General features: G+C 44.3%; 1 protein-coding gene across 1 annotated transcript in view; it reads right to left on the reverse strand.

Annotated features, from left to right (window-relative positions):
* Positions 1-25,182, reverse strand: part of ADGRG4 (adhesion G protein-coupled receptor G4) — a 122,825-nt gene that overhangs the window by 85,747 nt on the left and 11,896 nt on the right. The window contains 8 exon segments of the mRNA XM_087859705.1: positions 3,522-3,640; positions 5,324-5,456; positions 6,844-7,007; positions 9,093-9,138; positions 10,834-10,880; positions 11,909-11,973; positions 13,713-13,807; positions 14,791-20,631. Coding sequence (XP_087715831.1) covers positions 3,522-3,640; positions 5,324-5,456; positions 6,844-7,007; positions 9,093-9,138; positions 10,834-10,880; positions 11,909-11,973; positions 13,713-13,807; positions 14,791-20,631 — 6,510 coding nt within the window.

Genomic DNA, 25,182 nt, shown 5'->3' on the forward strand with positions numbered 1-25,182 from the left:
GGTATAAAGACAGACCTACAAACCAATGGAACAGAATGGAGAGCCCAGAAGCAAATGCACACATACACCATCAACTGATCTCCAATAAGAGTACAAAGAACACACAATGGGAAAAGGATAATCTCTTCCATAAACGGTGTTAGGAAAACTGAAAATTCACATGCCAACGAATTAAACAGGCCCTCCTGTTACACCATACGCAAAAATCAACTCAAAATTATTCAAGACTTAAATGCAAGACCTGAAATTCAAAAGCTCCTAGAAGAGAACATAACGGAAAATCGTCATGACATTGACCTTGGCAACGATTTCATGGATATGACACCAAAAGCACAGGCAACAGAAACAAAAATTAACAAGTGTGACTACATCAAATAAAAAAGTTTCTCACAACAAGGGAAATAACCAATCAATAGAGTGAAAAGACAACTTACTGAATGGGAGAAAATATTTGCAAACTATATGTCTGAAAAGGAGTTAATCTCCAAAATACCCAAAGAATTTCTATAACTCATGGGGCACCTGGCTGGCTCAGTCAGTAGAGCACACAACTCTTGATCTCCGGATCATGAGTTCAAACCCCGCATTGGGCATGTAGCCTACTTTAAAAAAAAATTTTTTTTAAGAATTTCTATTACTCAATAATGAACAAACAGGTAACATGATTAAAAAATGGACTAAGGGGGCGCCTGGGTAGCACAGTGGTTAAGCGTCTGCCTTTGGCTCAGGGCGTGATCCCAGCGTTCTGGGATCGAGCCCCACATCAGGCTCCTCCACTAGGAGCCTGCTCCTTCCTCTCCCACTCCCCCTGCTTGTGTTCCCTCTCTCGCTGGCTGTCTCTCTCTGTCAAATAAATAAATAAAATCTTAAAAAAAATGGACTAAGGACTCAAATAAATATTTCTCAGAAGACATAAAAAAGGCCAATAGATACATGAAAATGTTCTCAACATCAGTAATCATCAGGGAAATGGAAATCAAAAGCACGATGAGATATCACTTCACAACTGTCAGGATGGCTATTATCAGAAATCAAGAGATAACAGAGTGTTGTCAAGGGCGGGGAGAAAGGGGTACCCTGGTACACTGTGGGTGGGAATGTAAATTGGTGTACCCCTTGTGGAAGATGCTATGGAGTTTCCTCACAAATTAAAAATAGAACTACCCTATGATCCAGGAGTCTCACTTGTGTATGTATATCCGGAACTAAAAATCATTATCTCAAAGAGACACCTGCACTCACATGTTCATTACAACATTATTCATAATAGTCGAGATATGGAAATAATGTAAATGTCCATCTAGAGATAAAGAAGATCTCTCTCTCTCTCTCTCTCTCTCTCTCTCTCTCACACACACACACACACACACACACACACACACACACACACTGGAATATTATTCACCTTCAAAAAGAAGGAAATCCTGCCCTTTGCAACAACGTGGATAAACCTGGAGGACGTTATGCTAAGTGCAACAAGCCAGACACAGAAAGACAAATGCTGCATGATCTCACTTACACAGGGAATCTAACACAGCCGAACTCAAAAAAGCACAGAGTAGAATGGTGCTTGCCAGGGGCTGGGGCAGGGGAAATGGGGAGTTGCTAATCAACAGGCATAAAGTTTCAGTTAAGCAAGATGAATAAGTTCCGGAGGTCAGCCATACAACATCATACTTGAAAAATTTGTCAAGAAGATAGACCTCATGTTAAGTGTTCTTACTACAATAAAATAAAATTAAAAGAAGAACGAAATTAGATTGGAGGTTTCCAGGGGCTGTGGGGAGGGGGGGAAGAGAGTGCCTGCTAATGTGTATGGGGCTTCTCTTTGGAGGGATCAGAATGTTCTGGAATTAGTGGTGACTCTTGCACAATCTAGTGAATATGCTAGAAACCATGGAATTATTATTATTTTAAAACCAGAACCAGATATCAATTTCTGCTTATCAAATCACCGAAGATCCAACAATCTGATCACATGCCGTGTTGATAAAGGTACCCTGAGACAGGTGCTTTCCTACCTTGCAAGTGGGAGTATGAACCGGTATAAGCAAGCATTACTGAGAGCATTTTGACACCACCAAAAGTATGACTAACCTGACAATTCTACTTTTAGGAATTTATGCTTCAAGTACACCCCACTTACACAAAATGACATATGTACAATATCCATTACCGCAGTTTTATAAAAATAAAATGTTATTAACAGCTTAAATGCCCACTCACAGGAAATAGGTTAAAGAAATAAATTGTGGCATGTCCATGTCGTATAATATAATGCAGTGATAAAAAGCATGAGGAAGCTCTTCATATACTGAAATGATAATTTCTGCAATATATTGTTAAAAGAAAAAGGCAAGGTGCAGAGCAGCATGGATAGCACGCTCTACTTTGTGTTCTAAGAGGAAGGGAGCATATGCATGTATATGTCTCTGTACGGTGTGAGTGGGTGCGTAGATTTCCTCATAGATACATGAAATATCTCTGTGGATATTTATTGAATGGCTGGGTCAGCAATGGGAAGATGTTTCACTGTATTTCCTTTTTGTTTTTGCAAAATTGAACTATGTGAAGAATTACCTATTAAACCGGTTTGGGCTTTTTGAAGACTTTATTTATTTATTTATTCATTTATTTATTTATTTATCTGAGAGAGAGACAGAGAGAGAGCAAGAGAGTGGCAGAGGAAGAGGGAAAGAACCTCCAGCAGATTCCGAGCTGAGCGCAGAGCCCGACGCAGGGCTCCGTCCCACAACCCTGGGATCATGACCTAAGCTGAAACGAAGAGTCAGATGCTTAACCGACTGAGCCACCCAGGCGCCCCAAAACTGTTTTTGTAAATATTTATTTATTTATTATTTGAGAGAGCGAGAGAGAGAGCACGCGCGGGAGCAAGCAGGTGGAGGGGTAGAGGGAGAGGCAGAGAGAGAATCTTAAGCAGACTCCCCACTGAGCCCAGAGCCAGACGTGGGCTCGATCTCATGACCCTGAGATCATGACCTGAGCCAAAACCAAGAGTTAGACTTTTAAGTAATTGAGTCCCCCAGGCGCCCCCTCATTAAAACTGTTTTAAAATGAAAAATAATGGGGCGCCTGGGTGGCTCAGTCAGTTAAGCCTCTGCCTTCAGCTCAGGTCATGATCCCAGGATCCTGGGGTCGAGCCCCACGTCGGTCTCCCTGCTCAGTGGGAAGCCTGCTTCTCCCTCTCCCTCTGCCATTCCTCCTGCTCGTTCTCACTTTCTTGAATAAATAAATCAATCTTTAAAAAAGTAAAATGAAATGAAAAATAATAATTAGCCAAAAATTATAAAATAAAAAACACTAGAAAGCAAAAAGACCTTGACGGTCCCAACTTAGCATGCCCCACTCCCGCCTCTACCAACATTAACTACCTGGTTTCTGAAATTGGATCGCGAGGTAGTTTTCCTACGTGAGGCTTGCCTGTATCCTCTTAGCTCAGGTCAAGCAGATGAACCAACCAAGATTCCATTATGTCATTAATGTGTACACAACAGTCTTACCATCACTGATAGTAATGTTAGCAAGATCCACAATCTTATCAGGAAGTCCTTGAAGCAGTTTGCATTGTTTCAACTTTGGTTTTTCCCACTGAGACTTGCCAGTGTTGATACTGATTGAGCTGAAAAAGAGGGGAGGGAGGGACAAAAAACTTTCTCATTGGAGGATGAGGCCAGAAAAGTCACCATGCAGCTCTGGCGTGCCCCACCCCCCGCCCCCGCCCACTCCCAGCCTCTGGGCTGAGATAGCAAAGGCAGGAGCCCCATAGAAGAACACTTTGCTCTCGGGGAACAAGGGAATGTTAGGGTCCCCATGCGGGAGGTGGAAAAAGGCAAGAGAGTCTGAAATGAAGCGTGGCAACGTGAGGCAGAGCAAGAGTCTCGGTGGAGGTGTTGCCCCTCCGGACACGGCTCCTTACCCTCACTTTCCCTTCTTACCCCCATCTGAAGAGGAAATTCCTGGTAGAATGCGGTCCCTAGCTCCGCACATCATTTCCCGAAGGCAATGAGCACAGCACCCTCTGGAGCTCACCCGCCCTCATCATCCACCCTCCCCTATGCCTCATCCAATTCAATCCAGTTCATTTCAAATGAGCTGGCTCATTTATTGAGCACCCACGATGTTCCAGGCCTGCTGACAGGTAGTGCAGACAAACAGAGTGGGGTCCGGTCCCTGGAGGAGCTTGTTGTCGCGTGGTGGTTCGAGTCTGTACATGTAACTACATCTATTAGGCAAGAGATGAGACAAAAAGCTGTACCAACAAAACTGAATCGATCAAACCACTGAGCAAGGAGAACTTCTGTCCCACTTTTGAGCTGAGCTGGACACTAAAAGGACGGAGATGGAGAAAGGGCCCCCTCTCCGCCCCAAAGCGGAGCCAATAGCACAGGTGGCGAACGAGACACAGGGAGGCACCCATTGGGGTCCACAACAGCAAACGGCCCTTTCCGGCTGGCAGACGTGGTAAAAGGGAACCTGTGGGTCTTGAGGCAATGTGGAACCAGAGTGGGGGAAGGCAAGGAGCCTGTTCTAATAGACAAGGGATGATAGTAAGGGTCTGCACCGGGGTCGTGGCGGTGGGGATGGAAAGGAAAGGCTACATACAAGCTCTGTGATCACAAAACCAGCATGATTTGCTGACTGATTCGATGGACGAAGAGAGTAGGACCCAGTCCAAGATGTTGCCTTCCAACAGAGAGCTTTTAAGCCTCTGTCAAAACCCGCTGCCCTTCTGGTCTGTCTACTTAAGTTAATGGCACAAACCATTAACAGCAGAGAGTCAGAGAAGAGGGACTGATGATTTAAAGAAGGAAAATGATAAGGCAACAATAGAAGGGTGATTTAGTAAATTATGATGGCCCATCAATGAGGTAGCTTCTGAGGCAATTTTTCGAAATGGTCATTAAGAAGAAGAACATAAAACATGGAAAATGTTTGATCAACTATTGAGTGAAAAGGTAAATCACATTATTGAGATGAGGACAGTGATTACCACTACATAAAACTACATAAAACTTAAAGGCACACAGGGAACAGGGAGATGAAAAAATATGCCCACCTAAAACCAGCGGTGTTCAGGTGGCAGAATTATGGGTGACTTCTTCTCTTTTGTCTTCTTGAACATTTTTCTAGAATGCCCTTATGTTGCCTGTGCATGCTGAAGTAGGTCCAAAGGGTGGAAGAAGGCAGGACAGGGTAGAGGGGGACGGTGCGGGGCCCACTCAGTTGAACGATGGAAGCAAGGCCCCCATTAAGCGGATCTTTGAGTCTCTGAACCAGCAATTAGGTCTTGGCCAATACGTACCAGAGTCTAGTAGCGTTTTCATGCCTGTTTTTTATGCATCTGGTTTGGGCTGTGTCAGTAGGGTTCGTTAAGAGCCACTTATAGGTCCCTTTGTATTTAGAGACTGTTTCCTGGGCTTCGCACCTTCCTGGCTCTATGGAGAAAATGTATGCATTTGAAGGGGCAAAAGGCACTTTCAAATGTCATGAACATCCATTACGACCCATCATTATTACCCTACACATAAACACCAGCAAATAAAAGAGGAAAATTTTTCTACCAGGCCATTTAAATCAGGCTTCACTGAAAATACATGAAATGCTGTCTCTCTCTCTCTCTTTTTTTTTTAATAAGCCTCCCGGGAAAAACTCACACTTAGTCCTTTTCATTAAAACCACAAGTTGACAGGCTCGGTTTTAAAAAATGTTACATTTGCCTCGAAAGAAGTTCAAGCCACAAACAAAAAAATCAGAAGTCCTCACCTGCCAACTGCCCTCCTTCCGAGGTACCCTCACTGTCAGTGACAGGAAACCAAAGGTTGACTTCTCCTTCTGGATGGTTCCTCCCCTCCTAATGGACTCTGGGGTGGATTTGGTTTTAGTCAACTCAATGTATCTGCCATCGTCAGTATTAGACGTGGGAGCTCTGCTCTGTGGGTGGCGCCAAGGGCAAGGTTTTGCTGCCAAGTGTGGTCACATGAAGGGAGAAGGGACCTGGGCTAAGTGTGTGTGATAAGTTCCCAGTTTCTACTGACCACCCACTGGGTTTGTGACCCTGATTCCAGAAGTCTTTCCTTCACGTGTTGACAGAGTGGCCGGGAGAAGTGGAGAGCCCAGAGAATCAGCTTCCTCTGAGGACAGCCATCAGCGCCATTTGCATAGTGGGCTCTACTTGTGGCTTCTACACTTTTCTGCCTCCCATTTCACTGTCGCTTGCAATCACAGCCTGCCCTCTGCTACCCGATCAGTTTGTTGCCAAGGATTGTGTGTTCTAACACCTTTGCGTGTTCTCTGGCTTAGCCCGATGTTTTTACCACAGTCCGCTGGGAACCAGTGAGAGAGCTGGCAGCCATGGCAAGGAGATAGAGTGGTCTGATAGCCTTTCTCTTTACCATTAAAGGAAAGAGATGCCTGTGAGAGAAAATCTGGGCCGTTCCCACATCCCTTTCCCAGATGAATAGCCTGGCTATATCGATCAATAAATTAGCAAGCATCTATTGGGCAGTTACTGTGTGGAATGAGGAAGCTCCCCAGGCCTCTGGGTAATTATGCAAGAGAGCCAATCCTCCCACTCCGAGGATGGACTGGCCACTGCTGACATCTGGAGCTGACCGATGGTCTCTGGTAACCCCTCTGTGTTTTTCATAAGCTCTTACAGCTAGAAAGGTTGTCAGGGCAAGTGAGTGCTGAGGATGTGGAAAGGAACGTGAAGACAACTCCTCTCCCCCAAAACTCAGGATGTCTTACTGTGCATGCGTTATGAACTCTCTCGGAAAGGGAGTGAATGCGCGAGGGGCGTGGAGTACCCCTCCCCCCAATTACCTAGTTTTTTCACCACAACGTGTTCGGATCTTACAAATAACGTCAGTTGACCTTGGGTGAAGTTTCCATGGGTGAGGTTGCCATGTATTTTACTTTTGATCCTGCTAATCAATTCCTTGGCTGCTAAGGAAGAGCTGGCCTTTAGGATGGTATGACAAACATAGCTAAAAAGCAGAGCAAAAAAGAACAATGTTGCAGTTAGAGCAACAGAGTGCAACCTGGCCTATGGTGCTGAAATTCTACCCAGATGACTTAATTGGGAGTCCATAAATACCAGACATTTCACATCGATCAACTGGCAAATCTTAAGAAATGGTGGCAGACAGCATATTGAAACCTTCTGATCAATGTTCTCATATGCAAAACAAACAACTCAAAACCTGTTTTCAATAGAACGGTCAGCAACCATTGCATTATATTAAAATCAACTAGCGGTGCCTGGGTGGCTCAGTCGGTTAAGCAGTTAAGCATCTGACTCTTGGTTTTGGCTCTGGTCACAATCTCAGGGTCTCGCAATCAATCCTGAGTCTCTCTGCATTCAGTGGGGAGTCTGCTCAAGCCCTCTGTTCCTCCCCCTCTCAAACAAATAAATAAGTCTTTAAAAAACAAAATAAAATAAAATAAAATGAACTAGCCATGGATTCTCTAGAAGTTTATACTAATTAATAGAGAAGATGGAGTACTTGGGACTTACTACTTCGGAGAAAACCTTTTATCCTTCTGGTCTCCAATTTACCCATCATTACTGCAAGAAGGCAAATGGCACATGCTTTAGAGACACACCAGTCTCTAAAGATGTGTTCTGTAAAAGGCCTATTTCTATAATAGAATAATAATGGAGATAATGGTAGTGACAGTAGCTAACATTTGTAGCACTCTCGCTCCTTGTGTGTGTGTGGTTTTTTTTTAAGATTTTATTTATTGGACAGAGAGAGACACAGCGAGAGAGGGAACATCAGCAGGGGGAGTGGGAGAGGGAGAAGCAGGCTCCCCACTGAGCAGGGAGCCCGATGCGGGGCTTGATCCCAGGACCCTGGGATCATGACCTGAGCGGAAGGCAGACGCTTAACGACTGAGCCACCCAGGCACCCCTCGCTCCTTGTGTTTTGAGTCATGTTACCTTCACAACAGCCTCACGAGCAGAGCTATCACGGTCCCCATTCCACAGATGAGGGAGCTGAGACTTAGCCAAGGTCACAAATACCTAGTACATCCCTAGAGTATTCTGTCCACTCAAAGATATGTTACAAAAGAAGAGGGCTGTGCTTGACCTCAACCGCCGGAGCAAGGTCCTCAGAACATTCTAATGTTCGTTGCTATTCCATTTCGGAGCGTCTTTAAGCTTAGGGGCACCTGGATGGTTCAGTTGGTTAAGCGGCTGACTGGCTCAGCTCATGATCCTGGGATCAAGACCCTCATCTGACTCCCCTCTCCCTCTGCCCCTCTTCCCCTGCTGTGCTCTCTTTCTCTCTCCAGTAAATAAAATCTTTTTTTTAAAAAGTCACAAGCTTACCTAGATCTTTTCCCCCATTTCTATTTGCCAATACATCTTTTGGAAGCACACATTTCCTGTTTCCTACAGCTGTTGAAAGTTAGATGTACCTGTGTTAACTCGAAATTTCTCTTTGTCCAATGTAAGCCGTGCCTCCCCCTCCACGGATCCACAGTCCCTGGAGTCCCTGCTCACCCCGCCCTTCCATGTGGAGCCCATCTCTTCCCAGCTCTCATTTTGCCAGTCTGAAGAGGACCCCTCTTTCTTTAAACCTCTCCCTTTGCTGCAACAGACTCTTTACTCTTAGCACCCTGAACATGGCAGTGACCTTCCCATGAGCCTCTCTGAGTTGCGTCAAGCAGGGCAGCAAGAGCCAGTGTTCTGGGGGGAGCCAGAGCACGAGTCTGAACAGGACCAAGGCGGCTTTCCATGGTGTTTTTCCACTGCCCTGCTCAGTATTTCCTGGACTTTTTTGACGACAACAAACACTTTATTCTCCCATCCCCAAATTATGACCACTTTGGACCCCATTTTCTCTTCACTACAAAGAGGCAGAAGGCAGGCTGCTAGGCTGTGCCATGACCAACTGAAACAACTTGTTTCATGAAGGCAAGAGCCCAATTACAGCATCTGTAAAATAACCACCGGGTGCTTTGATCTCCTTCTGACAACTCTGACCAACGGGCTGCAAATACAGAATTAAATGGAAGGAAAATCAGAACTAAATGTACCAGCTATGAATAAACTCAGCTCCTACCTGGATGGTACACGGGAAATTGTAGCCATTCCTTGCCCTTCTCTCTGTGCCAAAATAATGCAAAACAAAAGTACATCGTCACTGAAATCTTTCGACAAACGTCACATTTGAGTACAGGGCTTATTGTCAACAACAGCAATCATAATTACACTTTACATTTATGTAACTCGTTGCCATTTGCAAATCGCCCTCAAAAAAGTCAATGCATCTAGTCCTCACATCACCCCTGTAGTGTGGGCAATGCAGGGATTATCACCCCATTTCCCAGTTGAGGAAGCTAAGTCTCAGAGAAGTTAAATAATCTGCCCAGTATCACACAGCTGACCAATCACAGAATTGGGGCCAGAATCTGAGCTTTCTGGACTGGACCCTAACGTGGTGATGACAATAGTAAACATTACCAAGCATTTACTATGCCCTGTGCTAAGCACTCAATATACATCATCCCGTTCCATCTTTCCAACAGCCCTGGGAGGGATGGTAATATTGTCATCCCCATTCTACAGATGAGGAAACTGAGGCACAGAGAGTTTAATTAGGCTGCCCAAGGTCTCCCAGCCAGGAAGTGGAAGAACGAGGGTTCTAACGAAGGCAGCCTAATTCTGGGGACCACATCGTCACCAAAAGGCTTCTTACACCTATTATTTGAGAGGAATGTTACTTAGGTCATGTTATCTATAATGTATTAAATTAAGAAATTCAGATTCCACTCTTTACAGAAAGCATTTTAAATGATGGCACATAATTTGGAAGGCGCTGTAGGCTTGATTGTACTTTGTATAATCAAAATTTTTCTCTCATGACTATGGACTATGAGAAACAAACTGAGGGCTACAGAGGGGAGGGGGGTGGGGGAATGGGATAGACCGGTGATGGGTAGTAAGGAGGGCACATATTGCATGGTGCACTGGGTGTTATACACAACTAATGAATCATCGAGCCTTACATCGAAAACCAGGGATGTACTGTATGGTGACTAACATAATATAATAAAAAATCATTATTAAAAAAAAAATTTTTTTTCTCTCATGGGGTGCCTGGGTGGTTCAGTCATTAAGCATCTGCCTTTGGCTCAGGGCACGATCCCAGCATTCTGGGATCGAGCCCCACATCAGGCTCCTCCGCTGGGAGCCTCCTTCTTCCTCTCCCACTCCCCCTGCTTGTGTTCCCTCTCTCGCTGGCTGTTTCTCTGTCAAATAAATAAATAAAATCTTTAAAAAAATATTTCTTTCATGTTTAAATACCTTCCAAGGTCTGTGCTTACTGATCCTTTCAGAGTCTAACATGGTAAAGCTTGGAGGCACCAGAGTAAGTACTGAGTATTGGGGTAAGGATGATGGGAGATAGTTCTGTCACACCCTGATTTCAAATCTATACAGATAAAGGGTGGGTTTATTATGTGAATGCCAGTCTTGCAAAAATTGTGTCATTCTTGGAAGAACCAGGCTTCTTTCCAAGATGTCTACAACGAAGAAATTCCATTTGCCATTTACAATCCCCAAGTCATTCCACACGCCCATAGCCCACAAAATGTGCCTCCAAAAAACGGCCCCACAGGAATTCAGAACAACAGAGATGGTTTTCTCACTGGGTTCTTGCGCAGATGCCAAAGAAAGTAATGTAATTTGACCCTCGATGACCACAGTTGAGCTTTGCCTGATGTTCACTTGGGTGGAAGCACTATTTTATTTACATCTACTTAGGTATTGAAGGAGTCACAAGTAGATTCATTTTGAAAAATTACTTACTACAGCTTGGTCCATGGTTATTTCTCCCTCAGAAGTGTCTCTGTAACGAAAGCATAAAAATATTATATATATGAAATATGGTGCCCAATACATTAGGACAAAAGCTCAGGAGAAAGACAGCTGTGAGGCAGAGCAGTAGAATCCCCCAGCTTGGAATTCAAATACTAGGGCTCTAAGGGGACACCTCAAAAGCCTGGTCATTATCTATGTACCAAAATGGTGGTAAGTCTTTGACTGAGCAACCCCACTTCCAGGAATCTATCCCATAATAGTACAGCAAGGGTGCATACAAACATATGTACAAGAGTGAAAATAATTGAAATGTCCATCACTAGGTAATTGGGTAAATACACTACGGCACACCCATGCACAAGAATCTTATGCAGTCATTAAAATGAAGAAGCTAAATCCATATGTATTGGCCTGAAAAGCCGTACGTGGCGTATTTTAGAGGTATGAACCAGAGTTCTTGGAGAGGGTGCGGAAAGGCGCGTCTTCTCTTTGTCATCGGCTCCTTGATACTATTCAATGTCTGCTGGTCCAATGCAACCGCCTCTCCAAATTTGTGCCCCAGGCAAGTCTTAGACTAGTCAGCATTCCTCGCTTTAAACATTTCAAGTTCCCTTTGGAATTTCTAACTCCTGAAAGTGCATTATTGGAAAATAAAGGGTTTTATAAATCTTCCCCGTTGGCCGTCCCTAGCCTTTCATCCCTTTAAGGAATGATTTTTTTTTTCCCCAAAGTCACAGAATCATAGCATTTTAAAGCTAAGAGGGGCATTAAAGGTAACTGAATCCAATTCTACCGGTTCTCGGATTTATTTCCTTCTGTTTTGTTCTCCCATCGGCTTTACACCCTACAGTCATGATAGAAATGTCTTCCTTATTCCAAAGAGAACCTACACTCAGAAGGGAAGATTCAACTCAAAATGCACTCCCTAAATTTCAGACAGAAAAAAAAAAAAAAAGAAAAAAAAGAGAAGAAAAGAAAAAGAAATCCCCTCTGGATAGGAACATACCCAGAATCCTTCAAACTGCCTTTGACCCACAGCAGATGACACTGACATACCTGGTTTTGACTTGAATAGACAGATTAGCAAGAGCAAACTCACTGTCCTGAAATATAGAATTCAACTGTAAAAGATAAAACATGCCAGTTTTAGTATTTTCACTCCTCTGTCTTAATCCAGGAAAGTTACCAGAGACAATGTCATCATTAAGCTACATTTATTATTTTGGTTAGTTCAACATTTCCATCTGCTCCACTCAGTTTTTCTATTTTGGGGTTGAATTGTGTCCCCCCCCCCCCGCGAAATTCATATGTTGAAGCCCGAACCCCCTAATGTGACTAGATTTGGAAGGAGGGCCTTTAAAGGAGGCAATTAAGGTTAAATATGGTCATAAGGGTGGAGCCCTAATCTGATAGGACTGGTGTTCCTATAAGAAGCGAAAGAGACCCCAGATCTCTCCCTCTCTCTCTCTCTCTCTCTCTGGGGGGATGTGTGCATGTATGCGCTATGTGAGGACACAGAGAGAAGCTGGTCCCTCTGCAAGCCAAGGAGAGAGGCTTCCGGAGAAACCAATCTTGCCAAAACCTTGATCTTGGACTTCCAGCCTCCACAACTGTGAGAAAAGAAATGTCTGTTGTTGAAGCCCCCCAGCACCTCCTATTTTGTTACGGCAGACCTAGTGGACAAATACACCCGCCCACTTTCAAGCACTTATAATCATGTCATATATGCTTGCAAAGAAATGCTGATGGAGAAAAGGAGGAAACAGACATGATCGTTTACTGTTGGTGGGGTGCAAATTGGTAGCACTTGTCAGGGAGGCCACTTAGCTCTAGTTACTAAAATGTGAAATGTTCATATCCTTTGATCCGACAATTCCAGTTCTGAGAATTTATCCTATAGAAAAACTCAAGTGCCCCCAAAATTTATTGCAAGGGCATTATTGTCAGCATTGTTTCCAAATAGAGAAAAATAAATAAATAAAAGCAACCTAAATGTCCACCAGTGGATGTCTGGCTTTAAAAAAAAAATACTACATTACAGCCATCTAGTGAAATCCTTGGTATCTGATGAAATATATGAAGTAGGTTAATATTTGCAGCATGAATTGCTCAAAGATACACAGTTAAGTGAGCAAAAGCAAGTTGCAGAGCAGCGTAGTTGCATGATTCCAGTTATTTTTGTCAAAGAACATACTTGCATCAGTGTTATTGCAGGTAGAGGAAAAAAATCTGAATGAATATACCACGGACTGTAAAGAGGAGTCAATACAAGGAGCAGTATTAGAGAAGACATTTACTTTCTGGGTCTCAGATATCAGTGTCTGAATTTTTTACAGAGGGTATGTATTACTCTTATTATCAGAAAAGTGTAAGACTAAATAAAACATTTCTTGCGTAGGAGAGAAAAAAATTAAAATGCAGAACATGAACACAGGTAAATACAATAGCATATTGTTATCCTGCTCTCCTACTTTTCTCCAAATAGGAAAATTTGGCAAAGGCACAGAATTTATGTCAGTGGAGGGAAATGGACAGTTCTAAACAAATTAAAATAATAATATCCCATAAAAGCTTTCAGCATTGGCACTGTGAAAGAGAGACCACATCCATCCTTACGGTGTTACTTACCGAGTGGATAAATTTGCGGCAAAAATATCAAAACCAATTAGCTGTGAAATGTATTATGGGCAGAAAAAAAGTAAAGCCTAGTTTTAATCTATTCAGTCCATCATGTGTGTGTGTGTGTGTGTGTGTGTGTGTGTGTGTGTGTATCTATATAGATAGATATATCTTCACATATTTTATATGTACCATAAATATTTAAATATTAAAAATTTAAATATTTAAAAGATTATTTTACCCAATTTTCTGCAAATTCCTTTACAACACTGGTAATAGGGATCCTTGGCTTTTCATCAAACACAGAGAAGCTCATTTCAATATTGTAGAAGGAAACTGAAATTAAAAATGAGATTAATTTCATTCACTTAGTTCAAGAAATTTAACTTCCATAAATTTGGTGAAAATTGCTTGTCATTTTAAAGAGACCAACAATGAAGTCTCATTCTTAAATTTTGCTTAATTTAACTCCAAGGTCAAGAACCAGCACTCTGGGCTCCATATCCAAAAGCAAAACAGATGTACCATCACATTTTTGCTTTAATTATTTGGGCAGTTTCCTGATGGCTACATAGCTGATGGACATTCTGAAAATCCTCCAAATCTTCAATTTTCATTAGCCAACACATTTCCAGTCCATCTCATGGTCAAGCTGAGCATTATCTCACAAGATCATTTGCCCTGAGAAAATATTTCTTTCTTCCTGTGCCTTTCCTTCTGCTTCAGGTTTTTCTCTCTTTTCCTCTTTCTCTTGTCTGTCCTATCAGATCTCAATTCGGGAACGTTAAAAGTTGAAGGGACATCCAATATTTGAACGACATGGAAGGCAAATACTCCCCAGCCACGGATAAGCTTTCCAAGCTGGCTGGAGGCGGAGACTGGAGAAGCTGAGGCCTGCATAAGGGGCAATGGAAAAGGCAGGCTAGAATATCTCCTGGTGTTTGCTGCTATGCAGTCATCATGTCAGACCTATGGCCATATAATTCTCTACCGGGAGAGGGGGAAGTTCCTGATCCATGTTCGCACCGGCAGAGACAGAGCATCCGGAACAAAATGGCTGGGAAGGGTGTTTAGAAATGTCACGCTGAATGAAAAGATCCATTTGCATTATAGTTCAATAAACCAAAGCTAAGCGAGATGGCTAGAGAATTCTGTGTTTGGACAAGGTATCCACTGGACCCACTGTCTGGAGGAGAGAAGAAATGGCTATACCCTTCTTTATCCTTTTCTGCCTTCAGAGAAATGGCCGCCATACAGAACACATGACCCACTGTGCATGCGTTCTGTTAGCGATGCACTGCACCTGTTGTGGAACATACCTGTGGACACAGCGGCAGCAAGGGAAGTCGCTGTTTCCCTAGACAGAAAAGAAGGTGTGGAGTCCAGCCGGGTTGTCTCAGAAGAGGAAGAGAGTAGTGAAGACACAGTCGCTGTAGAAGGATGTGTTAATCCAGTGGACGTGAATGGAAATGAGGTTGTGGGAGCAGTAAGCATAGTGGTGGTTATGTTTGGAAGGGAGTCCAGCGTGGGCTTAGGAAGAACTAAGGTAGGGGACGCTGATGCAGCTGGGATTCTGCTCCATGCAGATGTTCCCACGGGGCTAGGCAGAAGTGCGGGACTAACAGATGGGGCGTGGTCCGTTGCAGGAGGTGACCTACTCATTCTGCTCAAGGGTTGAGGTTGAGACACAGATCTGGACTTGGCAGTCACAGTGGTTCTGGAAGATGCCTCGGGGGATTGGGACATGTATGCACTGTCAACTGTGATATTTATAGACATGGGGAGAGAAGTTGGGAAGCCAGTAGTGATACTGCCCACGGTCGGTGGAGGAGTGGTTTGGGTGAGTGCGGCGCTTACAGCAGCAAAGGGTAGTGTTGTAAAGTTAGCGAATGAGTGTGCTGGTGTGGCATCAGAAGTCAGAACTGCGGACTTTGACACGTCTTCTGGAGAAGAAGTTATAACGTGGGGAGTACTGGATACAGTTGCCAGTGGAGAACCCGAAGGGAAAGTAGATAAAATCCAAGCCAGCATAGATGAACTAGTAGCCTCTGAAAGTATAGATCCTGAAGTGGCACCAGAAGGAGTCCATGCGAGTGTGGTCCCAGGAGTTACAGATGTAGCTTTCTTCTCAAATGTGTGCTTAATATCAGCCAAAGTGATGGGGGTAGATCTTGAAGATATTGGTGATGAAGGGCTGTCAGACATCCCCAAGGTAGGAAGAATTCCTGATGTGGAAAGTGATGATTTTGCCATAACATCTCCAGATACAAGACCAGTCTGAGAGGCTGTGAATGTCAACAAAGACCCAGGAACAAGGTATGGAGTCTCTGCTTCCATCTTGCGGGGTGTAGATATATGAGTAGTGGTGGAAATTGGAAACTGAGAACCTTTAGCTGTGGGTGTGTTCCAGGAAGTCATAAGCAGAGACTGGGTGTTACCAGATGTGATTCTTGTTCCCAGAACTGGAAATTCAACCATTCGGGATGTCAGGGGGAAAAAAGTCTCTGAAGTGGAGAACTTGGCTTCAGGACTATGAGGTGAAAAAATAAATGATGTCAAAGAGGGTGGCGTTGCAACGGATGGAGTCCGTGGGGTGTACGAAACAGGGGGACCCACAGATGTGGCACCTTTTGTTAGTTCAGCTGCTGAAGTATTTTCTGACAAGGATGTCATATTTTCTGTATTCGAAGAAAGGTAAGTAGTGGCTTTTACCCTTTTTGTGGATCCAGGAGTGCTCTTAAAGCTCGTCAAAGATGGGGAAACCTGAATAGTCAATGAAGTATGGAGATTATCTGATAGAGTAGATGAAAGCACATGTTCAAGGGCAGCTGTTCTGGAATAAGTATTTGTGAAAGTGGTTACCGTACTACTGCTTCCAGGAGAAAAGGATCCATTAGCAGTCCCAGATAATACACCCAGAGTTGTAGTCTCATCTCTTTGTGATGACTGTCGAGTTGTTGATTGAAATGGTGAAAATGTGGTCTTTGGGATGGAAGAAATCGCTTCAGTGTTCCTAGAACCGAGTAGAGAGAAGGCAGTGGTGCCTACAGATGGAGTCGCCATCCCCGCCATAACAGTGGTTGGAATGGTTTTCACAGAGGGAAAAGTTGGCACCTTTGTCCTTCCTGAAGTAATGGAAGCAGAGGAAAACAGTGAGCTTTTTGAAGTAGGCCCAGGTGTGACATCCAAAGTAGACGTTTGTAGGGTCATAGTAGTCCTAGGGGTAGTTGAAGACAATAATGAAGAGAATGAGCCAGCTTTTGTAGAAGTGGCAAAAGAAACAGCTGGTGGTGAGAGAGAGGAGCCGTTAACTGACATTGACGGCATCTCAGACATAGGCCCAGAAGTGGCTATGGAGGGACTTTTCAAACCATCCGGGTGTGCTGTTTTAGAAGATTTCGTTATTGCTATTGTGGGAGTGTCAGAAACTCTTTTGGAGCTGAAGGCAGTGACACGAACTGGCAGTGAGGACATCTGGTAGGTAGGGGTGGACGTTGCCACAGAGGTTTTCTCTTGAAGTGCCGTGGGTGCATTTGGAGCAGACAGGGCTGTAGTGATCCCATCAGTAGAGATGACAGTAAAATTGGCACTAGATAGTCTGGTTGTAGAAAGAGACAGGGACTCAGGGGAGGTCTGTGTACTTTCAGAAATGGGAGAGGCAACCGAAGTCACCTTAGTTTGAGTTTTAGGGGAAAGCAAGTATGAAAGAGTTGTGTTGACATTTACAGGATTGGATATTCTGGTTGTCCTGGAAGTTACGGTGTCTGCAAATGAAGTATCCTGGTGGTATGAGAAAGGGTGAGTCACGGAGGTGGCACTTACTATCATTTTCTCAGTCCTGGGAGTATATATTGAAAGGGCGCTGACGCTTTCTTTTTCAGGAGACGAAAATGTGGTAATTGTCAGAGGTTGTGATGGGAGGGCTGTTTTCCCAAGACTGGTAGACATTTCCGGAATGTGAGCATCTACTATGTGACTTGAGATAGAGGTAGGTGTAGTCCGTAGAGTCCCAGAAGGGGGAGATGAAGCTGAAATCCTGTCAGGTGGAGTTCCAAGTGGAAACTCTGAAGGTGAATGTGTTTGGTGACTGGAAATTGTTGTGGTCTCAGCAAATCCTGTATCTGTCATTTCCAAGGATGAAGTACTCGGGGAGTCTGAAATACAAGGATTCTCGGATGGGGATATTTCTGTCACCTTCATGGTTCTAGAGGTGTTTCCCGGGGATGTGGTCATCTGCTCTTTGTCGGAAGATAAGGCAGAAATGTCAGTCACTGATAGGGTGGGGACCAGTGTGTTTCCAAGACCTGTTGAAGACTGAGAAATGTGACCATCTACTGTAAGCTTATCGGCAGAGGTGTGCAAGGGCACGGTCTCATCAACAGCAGAAGTTTCTGTGGAGCTAGGAGCCGAGCTCACAACATCCCCACTGCTGCTGAGAGTGTACGGAAGGCTAAGAGCATGGCTAGAAGTCTCCTCCCCTTGAGATATGGGCTGGGTTGCTACTGGTGTAAACATGGTTGAGATCACATGGGTGGAGGACACAACAGGAATGTTGTTGGGGGGAGATTTAGAGCAGACAAGAGTGGGTGTAAATGGGGTTACTGTGTCAGCTGAGGTGAAGAGAAAGGTGGTCTTGGCCTCAGTTGCCACAGGAGTGGGAGGTCTCCACAAGGGGACTGGAGTCTCTGTCAGAGAGGGAACTGTCATGGGTGTCACCCTGACCGAGAACACTGTGGCTTCTGAAGTGGGGGGAATTGAGTGTCTGTGGGTAGGCACAGTATCGCCGGTTGTAGAAGCAGTCTGATCCAATGGTGACACCGATGCTGGGGTCACCGTAGGTGATGGCACAGGGGCTGCTGAGGAAAGGGTGGCAGTAGGCCGTGGAGGCCAGATGCCAGCAGACAAGGACATAACTGTCATGTCTGTAGAGACAGTGGCAAAACTGGTCCCCAATACCCTTGTGGTGGAAGCACGTGGGGGTTCAGGGAATGTGTGTGTGCTCTCAGAAATGGGAGGTGGAGTTGGATTCCCCTCAGGAGGTGGAGCCTCTGAAGTCCGGTGTGCTGTGTGGGTGTGGGTGGAATTAAAGATTTCTGTGGTGCCGTCATATGAGCTCTTAGGTGTGGTTTTCATCGATTTTGTAGAAAGCCAACTTCCTCTCACCTCAGTGGTGGTAGTTTTATTATCCAACGGGGTGGTCCACTTTTCTACGTCAGGAAAAGGGGAAATGGTGACAGAAGCCGTTACCATTTGTGCAGCTTCCTCCGTGGCTTCCAGCGTTGTTGCAAATGGGGAAAGCTCAGCTGTCACTTGTAGAGTTGATTTTCCCTCAAGATAACGGGACGTTGTTTCTGTCCTTGTCTCAGGACCATTGCATCTTGGTGGTGTTGTGGACTCTGGTACAGGAGCTGTTGTCTCTCCGCATGCAGTTGTGCCATTTGTCTCTGTTAGTGTGGTCTCAGAAGCGCTCTCCTCAGTAGAGACTTTTGGCTCAAGGTCAGCAAGGGTAGATAGTCTATCTACCGGTGGAACGAATGTCTCCCTTGGTGTTGAAAGAAGCTCACTTCCAGCTGCTGTGGGCAGAGGGGTAGTTTTTAGCCGTAAGGTGGTGAGTTTAAACTCAGGCAATTTGGTTACAGATATGGTTCCCAAAACCGTGGAGAAATTAGCAAACCACGAAGTCATCATGGTGGGTAGAGCTGTGGCGTATCTCTCTGTAGTAGCACTAGCAGGAATACCAACATCAGTGACAGCAGTAGCCTCGCTTTCTGAGGCGGATCCTGGTGGGATAATAGTAGTGCTAGTAGTAGAGGAATGTCCTGCATTTGAAGCGCTCCCGTGGAACGCTGATGTCCACAGGGTCTGTTCTGCCCTGGGAGTCCACGTGGTTTCATTGGTAGAGAACAGATGGGCACTGTCACCAGTTATCGATGTGGGACCAGACTCAGATGCCTTGACTGTGGAAGCTGAGCTAGTTGAATTCAAAGGAAGCATGTTTCCGCCACCTGTGGGTGTATTCTGGGTATATACTGGCCCAGGTGTTATGGGGGGTAGCAGAGTGTCAGCCGCCGTGGGTGCAAGTGTGACCCCAAGAGTCAAGGCTGCATGTGTAGTCTCAGCATCAAGAACTGGCTGTGTACTCTGTGCTCCGGTGAATGGGGAGGGTGTCCTGAAAGAAAGAGCCACAGAAGAGGCCTTCATGGGTATGGAGGTAGATATCGTATCCTCCATTCTGGGTGAAGAGACGTCCTGGAAATTTGTAGATGTCAATTCTGCTTCAGCTGTTAGCACAGGCATCGTCTCAACAGGCCTAGTTGGGAGCGTTTTTGAGTGAACTGGAGATGCTATTTCCATGTCGGTTGTTGCCAATGTGGATGCTGTCTGATTTCTAGGAAATACAGAATCCACTGGAGCAACCGTGGAGTTGAGCACAGACTCAGGTGGGGATGCTGATGCAGTCCCAGCATGAGTACTTGTAGCTGAAGTCTCTTCTGCCATGGACCAAGGTACTGTTCCAGCAGCTGTAGAGGCAAGAAATTCCTGGCTAGCTGTGGAGATTGAAAGTGCATCAATACCTGTGGATTTGTGTTTGGGCCAAGATGTTGTAGATACGGGTATCGATTCAGCAGATGAGAATAAAGATGGTGTCTTCATAATGGTCGACTGAGATCCAGTCACTGAAGTGTTGGATATAATTGAATTCTTGGTAAGTCCGGACGTGTGTAGAAAATCTGTAGCTGTAGTTGGATGAAAGGTCTCAGTACCAATGGCTTCAGCCATTTTTGTTGTCCTTGTGCTATCTGAAGTTGGGGATTTAGTTATTTTCATGGAATTGGTAGTAGTGCCTATGGAGGTACTCTTGGTAGGCAGAGTGATGGCTGCTAAAGTAGACAAAATGTCTGCCACGAATCTGGTTGTCTCAGCTATGGATGTCTTCAGAAATTTTGGTGTAGTCATTGTTTCCAGAGGTGGAGATGTTGTATTAGAATATGATATGGTTGTATAATCAGTTGCAAATACAGGCATGCTTTTAAGCATCATTGTAGAAGAATATATTGTCTCTTGTGGTTTTAGTCCAGTAACTTGGGATGGAGTTGTCAAATCTATTTGTTGTGAAAGAGTTGTGCTCATTTCTTGAATTGTTATATTTTCAGAAACAACTGAAAAATTAGAAAGCCTGTGTTACTTTGGATTTAGCTTTAGAAATCAGAGACAATTCTGTTAGAAAGAGCTCTATAATTTGTTCTCGTGTTTTTAAGAGGAGGTAAGTATCAGATATAATCAAGCCACTTGATTACTTGGTTTTTCTTAAGATAATTTTCTAAAATCTCTATATGGTTCCCAAAATGCCCTCATTATGTAACAAGTAGAAGGACACACATTTCATGGGTGCCTGGGTGGTTAAGTGTCCAACGCTTGATTTCGGCTCAGCTGATGATCTCAGGGTCCTGGGATCAAGCCCCGCATTGGGCTCCCTGCTCAGCGGGGAGTCTGCTTCTCCCTCTCCCTCTGCCCCTCCCCCCCACTTGTGCTTGCACGCATGTTCTCTCTCCTCAAATAAATAAATAAAATCTTTAAAAAATAAATAAAACCTTCCTCATTATCAAACTCTGCCCCCACATGTTTATTAAGTAACTGTGCCCCTTACTTCACAGGAAAACGTAATTGAAGTGATCAGAAACTCAGCTGTGCTACCACCTCAGTTACCCCTCATCAGCAGTTATCCCTCCTTTCCCTAAGGAGCCTCTCCTTCCTGATTTAAAACATCTTCAAGTCTCTTACAATAAAAAAATTAAAGCCCCACATCTCTGCAGGCACTGCCCTATCTCCCTCCTTCCTATCACATGACTTTAAAGGAAGTTTTATCTACACTGACTGTCTCCACCCTCCTCAGCCCCATTCTTTAGCCCACACTAGTCTGGGTTTTGTCATCATTCAGCAGCACAGCACCCGCAAAGGCCACCAATGGCCTCCATGAGGACACATGCTATGGATAGTTTTTCAGTCTTCATCTTACTTGACCTCTCAACATTTTTTGACAATGTTGACCACTCCGTTCTTCTTAAAATACTCTTTTCATTGATTTCCATGACATAACACACTCTTGGGCTTTCTCCTAATCCTCCAGCCACTCCTTTTCTATCTCCTTTGCAGACCCATCCTGTCTAACTCAGTCATTAAATATTAGAGTTCCTCGAGGCTTGGTCCCAGCACCTCTTCTCTTCTTACCCTGTGGTTTCTCCACACACCTCCATATTCGAGTTTACACCTGTACACAGATGAAAGTCAAAGTTATATCTCTAGACCAGATCTCTATTCTGAGTTCCTTGCTTACTTGACATCTCCTGGGTATCTCATTAACCCCTCAAACTCAACATGCCCCAATTTGAACTCATTGTCTTCTTTCCAAACTGGGTCCCCTTTCAGTACTCTCTCAGTGAATGGCATCATCCTACATTCAACTATGCAAGCCAAAACCCTCTCCCTCAGTCTCCTTCCTTCTCTCTCTCACCTGCCATAGCCAACCCATAATTTTGTCCTATGACTCTTATCTCCTAAATAGCTCTTGACTCCATCTGTTTCTATCTTGATCACTTATCACCCTCACCAAACCACCATCAGTCTCTTCACCAGGACTCTGCAGTAGCCTCCCAACTGAACCCCCTGCCTCTGCCCTTGGCCCCCCTCCAATCTGTTCCATAATTCAATCAGGATGATCTTTTTTGAAATGCAAATGTGATTTTCTCTCTCTCTCTCTCTCTCTCTCTCTCTCTCTCTCTCACACACACACACACACACACACACACACACACACACACTTAGCTCCCTTTAGTGGTCTTCCATGACTCCTAGGATTTAAAAAAAAAACATTGTGTTTCTTAATAAAGCTTATAAAGCTATGCACAGTTCGGTCCCTACCCACCTGTCCAGCCGCACTTTGTGTGAGGTTTCTCCCTTGTTTCTTTGGCTTCAACCCACCAGCCTCGTTTCAATCCTCCAATATTTGGCATTCTCTTTCCCACCACAAGACTGCCACCTACACTGTTACTGTACTTGGAATGTTCTTCCCATCCTTCTTCACCTGATTAACTTCTCCTCATCCTTCAGAGCTCCGCTCAAGCATCCCTTCCTCAAGGAAGCCTGCTACCGTCCTTAGCCTCCATGACTAGGTCAAACCAATCTATTCTAGGCTCTTAGGACATCCCATACCTCCTCTTCAGAGTAGTTGTCACAGCAGCAGGCTTATACTGGTGTGTGCTTATTACTGTCTGTCTTCCTCACTACGCCATATGCACAGGGCCTGACACAGGGTAGAGGTTTGAGAAATATTTGCAGGTTGACTGAATAAGTGGATGATGAGGGCTTAGAATGAAATAAGAGCAATGCGGCAGATTCCTAAAGGAAGAATGGACAGGTTACAGTAACAGAGAAGCTGACAAGTTGAAGAAAGACAGAGAAATCTCGGAAGACTCAAAGTTTGCTTTTGGGCGACTTGGAGAATAGCAGTGATACTCACAGGAAATAGGAAAATTGGGAAGGTGGCCTCTCTCAGAAGAAAAATATGCACTTCTGACTTGGATAAGTGGAATTTGGGGTGATGGAACATCCAAGCGAAAATGGTGCATAGTAAACTTCAAGGCTGAGTCATAATTTTTCTCCAGTTCAGATCACCCAGAATGAAATCATGCATATTTACCATTGGGAAATTAGCATTTTGCATTTATCCACCTGGGAAGCGTATTACTTATGATGTAGAAATAATTATGGTGGTAGACAGTCTACTAACTTGTTCCACTGTCTTGAGCATTAAAATGACTTTTAATTTGCATAGATAGAAATTCTGAGATGTATGTAGGATGTTCTTTAGGATTTTGTGGTCATTAGCAAGTAGGCTGAATGACACTCAGAAGCCTGCCACTGACTGTACAGATACAGTTGACAAAAGTCACACATGTATAAAGTCACAACACGCGTGTGTGAGGGGGATAGTCAGAGTTACAGAAGTACTCTCCCACTTAATTTTACACCATCATTCCAATAATCAGAGATCTGTATTCTATTAGGCCTTACCAAGAAACTGCTATATTTCTGCAGCACAACATGTATTTCAAGCTCTCTGCCTTCAAATGCGTCCACAACTACAAGTAGATGGAGAATTGTCAGGATTTTGGTTTCCATTTTTGCAGAAGGCTTTACCACAGCCAACTGGCTTAGCAAACCTGTTAAAGGGTCACTTATGCCACTCCTGAGGAGCGGGGCATCCCAGAGCCTGAATCACTCTCCAAGAATGTGCTAATTCCCGCTCTTTTACGAATGATTCATGATGGAGCTGCCCTCACTTTTTAGGAAAGCAATAAAATACTGAATACCACAAAAGTCCAAGTTCTCTTCTTTGATGCAGTATTCAAAGAGCACTGCTACAGGAGTCCTAACGAGTAACAGAAAACTCTTTCAGAACACAGAGGATGGAAGTTAGGGATGATATTTGTATCTAAAGATGGTTAAGCTGTAGATGTTAATAGTTACTAACACTTCCAGTAAGCATCTCCAAAAGAAGCATAAAACTTAGGAAGGGGGGGGGCGCCTGTGTGGCTCAGTGGTTAAGTGTCTGCCTTTGGGTCAGGTCACGATCCCAGGGTTGTGGGATCGAGCCCCACATCGGGCTCCCTGCTCAGTGGGAAGCCTGCTTCTTCCTCTCCCACTCCCCCTGCTTGTGTTCCCCCTCTCACTGTGTCTCTCTCTGTCAAATAAATAAAATCTTTAAAAAGAAAAAAAAGGAAAGGAGGGGGGCCTGGCTGGCTCAGTCGCTGGAGCGTGGGACTCTTCATCTCGGGGTTGGGAGTTTGAGCCTCACATTGGATATAGAGATGACTTAAAAATAAAATCTTAAGGGGTGCCTGGGTGGCTCAGTCGGTTAAGCATCCGACTCTTGGTTTCAGCTCAGGGCATGATCTCAGGGTCCTGAGATTCAGCCTCTCATTGGGCTCTGCACTCAGCAAGGTGTCTCCTTGAGATTCTCTCCCTCTCCCTCTCCTTCCCCCTTGGTCCCTCTTCCCACTCTGTCTCTCTAAAATAAATAAATACATAAATAAAATATTAAAAAAATAAAATAAACTCTTTAAAAAAACTTAGAAAAGGAAAAACAAATGAGTTGAACAAAATTGCCAAGCAGGTAGCATTTTAAGTACTAGGTATCTCTTAGAAAATAATGCAACTTACGCTGCCGCACTTGAACCTGAAGCCTGGATTTCTCTATTTCAGCAGACCCCTCATCAAATCTTTCAGATGAGAGAGAGGGTTTCTCCAGATGGATTACTGTACCAAGTTTTTCCTCTAGTGCTTTTATTAACAAAGACTCAAGTCTTCCTTGATTAAAATCACACAGTCATAGAACTAAGTCTTAGGGATTGTATTCAATCCCTTCATTTAGAGACTAGGCCCAGAGAGGTACAGTGCTGACAGGATGAGATTTCCACAGATGAAACATGTAGCGAAGTAAGACAGGGTGTGCCCCTGTTTTCATTATCTGGTACCCATAAGTGCATGCCCTCAATTTACACAGAACCACCACAAACCTAGGAGAAAGGAGACACTCTACATAAAAAAAACCCAAGGAAAAACGAACTTAGATAATAAAAGCCAAGTTCTGCAAGTGCTGAACAGCTCAAGAATAAACAATCACCCAAAATAATGAGACATAAAGCCTAGAG

This window comes from Ursus americanus, chromosome X (genome assembly GCF_024610735.1).
Source record: "Ursus americanus isolate L20-20 chromosome X, mUrsAme1.1.p, whole genome shotgun sequence".
NCBI classification, from domain to species: Eukaryota; Metazoa; Chordata; class Mammalia; order Carnivora; family Ursidae; genus Ursus; species Ursus americanus.